General features: G+C 35.7%; 1 protein-coding gene across 1 annotated transcript; it reads right to left on the minus strand.

Moving 5' to 3' along the window:
• Positions 1 to 715: 715 nt before the first annotated feature.
• Positions 716 to 2,074, minus strand: LOC129234596 (cAMP and cAMP-inhibited cGMP 3',5'-cyclic phosphodiesterase 10A-like). Its single transcript, XM_054868622.1, has one exon. It carries the CDS (start codon positions 2,072 to 2,074, stop codon positions 716 to 718), a length of 1,359 nt encoding a protein of 452 aa, XP_054724597.1.
• Between the last annotated feature and the right edge of the window lie 8,281 nt (positions 2,075 to 10,355).

Genomic DNA, 10,355 nt, shown 5'->3' on the forward strand with positions numbered 1-10,355 from the left:
CCAGATTTGGCGTGTAATTTTTGGGGGGTATATCAAAGTTATACCAAAATGTAAAATTAGAAAAAGAGGAGCAAGCATGATGACGACGATGTTTAACAAACCTGATAAGCAGTTGTCTGAATACCAAGTCAACATCAATTCACTTAGCAAATCTTCAAGTTGTTAAGGATTTCAACAACTAAAAAACTTCTCAATTTTATTTGTTCATTTTGTTACTAGTCGCTAAAATTTTGGTGCCAAAGATTGGATACTACTAGTTGACGATGTTTGCATGGAATTAGCGAGTGGGCAATTATGTGAGTAGGGAGAAAGAAAAACTTGATGCTCATGTTTCGTTCACTTTAAAGAGACTCTGCTTAGTTGGTTTACTGAAATTCCCTCAAACTAATAGATGAGTCCTTCTGAACATTGAAACTGGAAGTTCACCTTTCCATCTCATCAGTGATCATCAAACAGAACGTTTCTCTAACTTGCCGATGTCGCCAAACAGAAATCTTCATAAATTTGGCGACCATTTTTCAGTTATCAAAATATCACTATCGAGAGAGTGGGGGAGCAAAAGCGAGTAAAATTTATTTAAAAAGCATTAAATAGTTATTTTATTAAAACATTCTGACTAAAACAAAATTTCTACCGGAAATAAGTAGTTCAGTTTCAGATTCTCCTAGTTCCTAAATAATATTTATTTATTTTTTAATACAAGAAAATAAAATGTCTATGGTAAATACGTGGTCCAAAGTTCCAGGTTCTCCTGGGTAGATTCAACAATTTTTTTAATATTCGGCAGTGCTTCTGCTGCAATTTGGAAAATAGGTAACACCATGGTTTCGAGAAACGATATTTGATATTTGGGGATTTGGTCCGAATTCTTTCTCTGCATTTGCGGTATGCTATCAACTCCAAAAAGTTGCTCCTTGTCTCCTTGGTTGAAAAACTCTTTGTAAAGACACCAAACTGTGCTTTTATGTTCTTGCCAAGGTTTCCAACAACCGCCCAAGTCACAAACCATCATCAGAACGGACTTGAGAGCTCCCCTCTCCTGCTCTTGTGCTAGATCTAAGCCGGATGCGATCAAATGACGCAAGTTCTCAGTCTGCATTTTATATCTGTTTAAACTGGTCGAAATAATAGCATGTTGTACTTCCGACAGTATAGTCTTGTAATCATCCGCGTTGAAGTCACGGAATACGTTGCAATTGATATCCTGCAGAATTAGAAAACAAGTTTGGACGTGATGGTTCTCAAGCATTGGAGTATGGTACAGCTTTTCTAAACCACCCCTGAAGGTCTTCAGATAACCCTCATTAAATCCTGGATGTCCGACATCATGCGCCAATGAAGCAATCATCAGAGCTTTCATTTCGAGCTCTGTGAACAAACCCGGATTCTTTAATAGGACCCAATACATGCATTGGGCGTGGCTTAAGGCGTGGTTATAGTTATGATATTCCACCTTATAGTAATTCCTTTTAAGAGTGCAAAGAAAGTAACAAAGTTCTGGCATGGGAAAGGCGTGTTTCCCTAGAAGGTTTTTCACCATATGAATAAAATATCTGTTTATTTGATCTACTGGTACGTCGGTGTACTTGAAGCTATGACTATTGATTTTGTGAATCGATTCCACTGGGTCTGGTAACTCTAAAAGGTCACTCAGTTCGTCTCTGTTCCACTTAAAAGGGTAGCTAAGGAAACTGCGATTTATGAGCAAAATCTGTAAGTGTCGTAAACTACGCTCAGAAATCTCTTCCACAGTGCGTATGCGATCTTCTACAGATTTCGATGCTTCAGAATCCTGCTTTGCTTTTTTAAGCCAAGCTCTGACCCGGTCTTGAGAAACGTGTTTGACTATCAGATCGTCCAGAAAAGATGGGTTACCTATTATGAACTTTTTAACGGAAAGTGCATTCACTTCAGCTTCTGCAGAAGTATTTTCTTCTCTTTTTTCCATGCCATAGCTACTTCGTCTTCGTTGCGATACAGCAATGCTTCTAAGTTTGTAGTTAGTCTGCTTGCGGATGTCTTTCAAGAATTTATGTGGAGGAGATTGAAAACCTGAATCAAGATTATTTCCCATTTTTTTTTTAAATCTTGAACGGATTAACGTATCTGTCAGCAAAATCTTATCTAAGAGTTTCGAGTTCGTTAAAACAAATCGAAAAAATCTAAATATAATAACTTAAATAAATGTTAGCATTTTATACAATTCAATAAGCAAAAACGCATCCAAGGAGTTAGTAATGTTCAATTTTGCTGAACGTGATTTCTTGAATGAATCTTTATTTTGCGCATTTTTTTTTTTTGTCTCCCTCGATCTCACACTTATGAAAAGGCGTATAAGTGCCAATTAGTAAGGCCATGTTTTGTCAATAAAAACAACATAAAATCATTGAGAAGGAATAGAGTTAGTATTCCTTCTCAATGCATAAAATCATATTTCTAAAAGTGAAGTGAGATTAAGTGTGGCCAAAAGAAACATAAAATCAGTTAGTGTACCATTAAGTGGAGCGATTCAAAACACTTTTCAACTTTGAACATTAAAAAAACTAGTATGTTGTGGCCATCACGAAACTTTCTTCTATATTTTTCTTTTTTTTTTTTCTGATCCCTCCCCATGCTTGACGAGGAAGCAATATTCCCAACAAAAATAAAATTACACATGCAAAAACTTGACGACCATCCCAATGTCTGAATTATTGCAAAAGCGAAGCAAAGAGCGAAAATTTAAAGTTATTTTAAAAGCCTTGCTTGAATTAATTACAAATATTTTATTTGTTAACAAACATAAGATGGCAACAGTTAAAAATTTTAAATCATTGAGATAATATCATGGACTAATAATAAGAATAGACCATAGACTAATAATAAGAATAGACCGAGCTATGGCAACCCTTTTGCTGCTCATAAACCAAACCATGTGACTGGTGGATATCCAAGCAACAGCGGGCGTTGATCGTAGCAGACGATCAACGCCCGCGAGAAATAAAATAAATAAAATTGATGGAACCCGGAAGAATGATCTGTTATGGAGTCCGATTTGTAAATTTGTCACTCTAAGTTGTAAATATTTTGTTAATATAGTGAGTTTTTCGTGTAGATAGCATTGTGCATTTTCTTTAGTCAATTTTAATAATTCTCTAAAGCAATTAAAGATGCAAGCGCCCAAAAAGAATCTGGAAACGGTAAGATTTTTACCTACAATCTCAGTTTAAGATACCGATTAGTACATTTTTGCGTTAACGTTTACGCCATTACGTTCACACCAACGCTGACGTAGCAGTTCCAAATAAAATAAAAGTTATTGAAGACTGTGTTATCAAAAACTAATTACTAATGTCAAAATAATGCATAACTAAAAGAAAAACGTTCAATCTCTGCACCTGGAAAAAAAATTATAATGAAAACACATTACGTCTTAAAATACATGTCGAGTGCCAAACTATAGATAATCCTGCCATCTAGCATGCTGCCAAAGTGTTCGCCAAGCCTTCCACCAGTCACATGATGTATCCATGAACCAATTTTTTCATCAGCAAGTCTCGGAAAGCTCGGTCTACTCTTATTATTAATTAATCTATGGAATAGACCGAGCTATGGCAACCCTTTTGTTGCTCATAAACCAAACCATGTGACTGGTGGATATCCTAGCAACAGCGAGCGTTGATCGTAGCAGACGATCAACGCCCGCGAGAATTAAAATAAATGGAATTGATGGAATACGGAAGAATGATATTTTATGGAGTCCGATTTGTAAATTTGTTATTCTAAGTGCAGGGCCGGACTAATACTCCGTCAGTCCGTGCCCCGGCACGGAGTAAAAAATTTGAGGGGCGCAAAATTGCCAAACCAAAATAAGAAAATATTTGCGACCGAGCGGCAAAAAAAAAGTCCTCTGGAAAAAATTCTGGCGCCATCCACAAATGAAGAGGGAGCATCACGTTATCCCTTCATCTATCTATTCTATAATTGCAGTCTGCACAAGTTTGAATTAAATGGTGTTAGTTCTCAGGGCCGGATTAGCCATAGAGCAGAAGTAGGAAATGCTACCGGCCCCGCGCTTCTGGGGGCCCCGCGCCATGAGAAAAAAATTCCAGAAAAAAACTACTTTTCCGTACTTTTACCCGTTTACATTTTTCTATTTAGATCTAACTTTTCTAAATATTTAAGCAAATGAAAAATTTTATATTTTTCATTAAAGCGCAGACTCGTTATGGAATAATACCATGCTGACCAGTATCATTGGTGCAGAGAGGAAGGTGGGGGGGGGGGGCTTTTTGCGTCATTTAGAGACGGTATGTAACACTATCTTTAGTCACGTCAGAGGAAGCACGAAGGGGATGTGGGGGATATCGCTGATTGCTTTCCAGAAATTTCTCTTAATTGAAGTTTTAAAACGCAATTTTAGTTAATCTTTCTTAGTGCTAGTAGAAAAAGCTCAGTTGGGTTAGAAAATTTTAAAAACTGACCTAAAAATTACAATTTTAGGCAATGTTTGGTAGTTTTATTAGAACGGATAATCAAGTTTTCTCTTAGATTTTTTTTTTTTCAAAAAGTATTTTATTAAATTTAAGGGATTTAGGGATCCTTCCTGAAACTTTCAGCTGTTCAAGCCTAAAAAAAGCAAATTTAGGCTGTTTGATTAGAGTAGAGGAAAGAGTATGGGGTTCTTTCATGAAATTGTGTTCAAAATTGAAGTCAATTTCAAGCTATCTTTGGGAAGAAAGGGTTTGAGGGATCTACCTATAATATAGCTGAAAACAAAGTTTCAAGCTATGTGAGAAGTTTAGAGAAAGAGATGAGGAGCCGGAAAAAATTCTAACTTAAATTTTCAAATCGCGATTTTGGATTATCACTGGAAATGTTATCGGGCTATCTTTGGGAGGAGGGGGGGGATACGGGTTTGCTTCACAAAATGTTGGAAACTGGAATCTTCAAGACGCATGCTATCTTTAGTTCTAACTTTAGGTAAAGAGTGGTGGTTTGGATCATTTCCTCCGAATATGGATAAGCTAGGGAAATAGGTGGCTATAATTTTTTTTTTTAATCGAGACGGTTCAAGGATTCTCTTCGAAATTTAGTGCCTAAAATGCAACTTTAAGCAATTTTTTGGGGGGAACGCAGGAGAAGGAGAATTTTGAAATTCCCCAAGCACAAATCCTAAAAACAGTCTTTGGGGCGATATTAGACAAGGAGGAAAGGTTTACCATCCAGAAAATGTTTGAAAGTGTCTTTCGTCTTAAAGCTTTCGAAATTGGTGTCCTGAAAAGGTAATAATTAGTCATCCTAAACTCTTTGCTCGCTTAACTTCATGTCAGTTTGTCGCCCTCAAAAATTGCCGCCCGCGACACTACAAGGAGCAAAATTAAGAGATCATGACATAAGAGAAAAAAAGATTCTTTGAATGTTTACACGTATGCTGAGCAAAATAAATAAATTGTTAATAGAGTATAATTTGTTGAAGAACTAAAATAATTGTGCGTGGAAGAAAGACTTTAAATCTCGTTTTTAACTATTTTCCTCTGAGTGGGAGGGAACTAAAAAGCTGCTGCCAATGCCCCGAACCAAACCCATTTATTTTGCATCACCAAAGGAAGCTGAAAATTTTTTATTCGAACTTAAATTTCAGAAAATTTCAGGGATAAAATTATTGAACATAATCGAAAACCCGCTAAAACTGCTTTCTGGAACTTCAAGTTTTGAAAAATGTCCATGGGTGAAATCCCAAGCTCGATCCCTTCCTATAACATCATCTAAGGTGGTCTAAAAATGCGTATTTTGGACTATAATTTCAAAAAATTTCTTTGGGATTGTACCTCTCTCCCTCCAGCATTGTTAACGATGGGCTAAAATGTACTTTTAAGGCATCAATTTTGTAAATTTTCCGGGTTGCGTTGGAGAGTGCCTGAACTCCATCCCATACAAACGTAACCAGCGATGGTCTACAATCACGTTTTCAACACTTCGATTTCAAGAAATCTCCAGGGGATGACTTTCGTGAACTCCCCACCCCGCCCCAAACTCAGCAAAAATCGTATAAAATTACCATTTTAGAGTCTAAAAATGTTCTACCTAAAACTGTGTTTTTAGATTAATAATGGGTAATAAATTTGAAAATTTTCCAATGGGGCTTCCTTGGACACCCCTCTCTCTCTCTCTCTACAACATCATTAAAGATAATCAACAGTTTTCTTTAAGATTTCAATTTTAAAAATTGCATGAGGAGTGTCGCTGTAAATCCAAATTTTTCCCTTTAATTTTACCTAACATGAGATACAATCGCGTTTTTTAACTTCAGTTTCAAAAAATCTCCGAATAAAGAACTCTGAACCTTCTCTCTTCCAAATGTCATCAGAAGTCGTTAAAAATGAGTTTTCAGAATTGAAATATCAAAAATTTTCCGGGGGCAAGCCCCCGAACCTGACCCCCCTTTTTTTTTATATATATATCGTTCAAAAATTGCGTTTTTGGAATTTAAAGCTAAAAACATGTAGCGATGGGAAAGACGAGGGGCAATATAAGTCGAAAAAGGGTTATAACCCTCGTAAAGCTCTAAAATCATATCCATATTTATGTATTCATGCGTGTTATATAAATCCATCTCCCGTATCCATGAAGAAGTGCACAATTTTTTACTATATCATGTAAAAACGAGGGCCCCTTGAAAACATTTGCTACGGACCCCGCGTTGGCTTAATCCGTGCCTGTTAGTTCTTGTTGAAATTAGGGGAAGGGGAGCGGGGTAAACATCCCAGTTTTTCAGAAAACGGGCCGAGAACATCTATACTATTAAGACAAACCAGCTAAGAGTCACTGAGATGAACGTTTCAAACATTTTCAAACGGGGAAGAAAAAAAAAAAAAGCTACTGTTACAGGACTAATTTTCGCGAAAATGACGATAACGGTGATTTTGCGAGCTGAAAATTTCACGAATTTTATGTAAACAGAACCGAAAGTTGAAAAATTCGACGCAAAAAGATATTCCGCGAGGTTTAAACTTTCGATAACGACGGGGTTGCGAAAATCGCAAAATAATTAAAGCCTCGCGAAAATAAGTGTTTTTGCACTATTCAGAGCATTATAGAAACTCATGACAACCTTTAGATTAAAAAATGTATAATTTAATAAATAAACAAGATAGCGTCTGGGAAGCTGATGTTTTTCTGTTTCTATTTTTCTCACTTTCATTTTTTTTCTTACTATGAAAATCTCGCTGCTAAATGGTAATATGAGCCGACGAAACATGGTTCAAACAGAGGAAAAGCCAAAATAGGGAGAGGGGGTGAGATTTAAACGAATGTAATGAAAAGTCGCATCAGAAGTTGTTAAATGGTTGAAGGAAAAAAAACAAGGTTAAAACAAGAAATCTGCAGGAGATTAAAGAAGTACGATACTTAAAATAAAACAAAGTGAAAAAAAAAATAAACAGTTATCACAAAAAAGTCAAAAATAAGGTAAAATAAAATAAGAAATGAAAAAATAAACAAAAACACCTCAGTCCAAAACAATGAAATATTTTATTGGGGCTGTAGGCGTTTGAATTCAAACATGTTAAAGTGTCAGGTAAGAGTGAAAATTAAATTTTGTTTAATATTTGCGTTTTTAGGACTCTAATTTTAGAAGAGTTGCTAGGAAAAGCCCTAAAACCTATAATCCCCATAACTCATAGAAAATTGTCTACAATTACGTTTTCAAAACTTCAATTTTGAAAATTTTTCGAGGAAGAATCGTTGAATCTCACCCCTTTCCATAACGTCATCAAAGATTGCTTACACTTGCGTTTTGCGTCGTTATGATTTCAATTTTGAAAAGTCTTCGCGGAAGTGCTTCTGAACCTTCCCTCCCCATCATTAAAGATCAACTTTTGTTTAAACGATTTCAACTTCAAAAAATTCCGAGGGGAAAGCTATTTAACTCCCTTCATCCTAACATCCCGAAGATCGTCTAAAACTGCGATTTTGAAAATTAAACTTCTGACAATTTCCTATGCAGAATTCTAAAATCCCATTACTTCTCTTATATTAAGACGACCGACAATTACGTATCCGATTTATCCGATTCCGAGTCACAACTGACTACAACTGTATTTATGTCGAGGACTGCATAGTAAGTGCCTTGCCTCCATTATTTTTTATACCGATAGATGGCAGCACCATCACCGGTTCGTACAATTACGTATTTTGAATGAAAAAATGTATGGGGGAGGATCCCAGACCCCATCCCGTTCCCTTACTTTAACAAAGGTTGCCTGCCGAACGAGTGGTGTAATGGTTATGCGTCGGCATCTTACGCCTGAAGACGCATATTCAAACCTGGCTTCAATCGGTGGACTTTCAAGATTGAGAAAATAGACAGTGCTCGGATCGTCTGATTTTGCGGCATGTAAACGATCCCTCGATTATTCGTTTGGCTTGAAGTAGTCTTGGAAGAATTAAATTCCTTGCCCAGGTACCTGATAAGGAGCCATCTGATACCTACTGATCTGATATAGGACCATATATACCATCTGATAAGGAAACTGGGAGTCGATATTCTCGTGGCAATGGCATCTGCCGATAGCGGTGCCACATGAAAGAATAGATGCTTTATCGGGGAATCGCACTAGGTCTAAAAAAGGTAAAGCCTCAAACACAGCTCCATTAGAAAGGAATTAAAAAAAAGACATGCTAACAACAGCAAGTTTTTTTTTTTTTTTGAAATGTTTCTTTTCGTTTTGGGCCTTCAATTTCCAAAAACTCTGAAGTAAGGTCCCCTTAACATTCCTTCTCTCCTAAATATGATCAAAGTTTGTCTAAAATAGCATTTTTAGAGCTACAATTTATGAAATTTTCCCGGGTGTAACCCCTGAAGCCCCTATTTATGCACAAAATTTACCCATAACGCAATGTTCACATTGCTCTTCTTATTTTTTTTTTCTTTTTTGAGCAGTCACGAATTGCTTATTGTTTTCACTTGATTGTTGAAAGAAATCCTTCCATTGATTTTATTTTTCTATGCTTATAATGCAGGCGTCCAAGTGCCTCGAAATCGATTTATTTATAAACGACCTTCTCGACTTTACACAATCCTTTTTACGCGAAAACAGTATCGAGTCCCTGGCATTCTTTGAATTTCAACGTCTTAAATTCAAATTATTATTGCGATAAAAGCTATTAGTAGAAACAAGAAACCCAACGAGTAGGGTCCTACCACAATTCGTGATCGCAAAAAACATAATCTGAGATTTCAAGATCTCAAAATTCAAACCATTTTATTTATTTATTTCGCACATATAAAAATGATTAGTAGTAATAGGCATGGAACACATAAGCATAATTCTACTAATTCCAGATTACACGTAGATAACACAAGTCTCCTAATTTGTGTACTCATATTCTAGTAAGGACTCCCTCTTAAGCCAGACGTTAGATCCTCTCTCTCTCTCTCAGACCGCTGTCTTATGAACAAAGCATTAGCTTGGTAACTGTTTAGCTATTGTTGAAATCACCAGAATCAAATCTGTTAACCATTTTGAAAATTATTAATATTTACATTTTTTACCAATTTACTTTGATACATTTTGTGCGTTTGCTAAAAAATGTAAAAGAAGAGCATGTATTTATTTATTTATTGCATTTATTTATCTTTATACATGCAGTTCAAAAGGGGCGCAATTTTTAACTTTTGCACGGTGCGGTTAAAAGGCTAAATCCGGCCCTGCAGCATGTAGTATCAATATGTCATCTCAACTGTATCATGGCTTTAAAAACAAATCAGCAACTGCTTTGAAATTCACATAATTAGTTTCTGAATTCTTCAATAAAACTTATATGTTATGAAGTTATGATTTTCAAAATCAAATAATATTTTATAGATAAAATATAAATTAATTTATAAAAACTCAAACGAGGTATGGGTTATTGAATAACCTTGCCCTCATGTTATAAACATTATGACAATGTTCCTAATTAAAACTCCGCTCATTGTATAGCATCTCGGGGACATTATATTGGGTTTAGTATTTAATTGGCTTGAAACGTTACAAGATTTTTTTCTGTCCACGTTCAACCTATATTTCTGCAGCATAATATTCATGAACTTAGAAGTAGATTCATTGACCTAAAGGAATCCCCCCCCCCACAAAAATTAATTAATTAATTTAAAAAAATTAAAATAAAGTCATGAAAACTATGTTATTAAACATTAAATGTGGGGTGAGGGGGGGGGGGGGCTATTCAATTTCTCGGGCCCTCTCCAAAAAAAAATTCTGTATACGTAGAATTCTGTATTTTTTTTAGAAAATTCCAGGTTACTCGTTTCATTCAAAATCAGGTTTAAATAGCAATATTTTCAAAAAAGTTAAAATTATTTAAAGTAGCAA

The sequence above is a fragment of the Uloborus diversus genome, chromosome 1, assembly GCF_026930045.1.
Source record: "Uloborus diversus isolate 005 chromosome 1, Udiv.v.3.1, whole genome shotgun sequence".
Classification (NCBI taxonomy): domain Eukaryota; kingdom Metazoa; phylum Arthropoda; class Arachnida; order Araneae; family Uloboridae; genus Uloborus; species Uloborus diversus.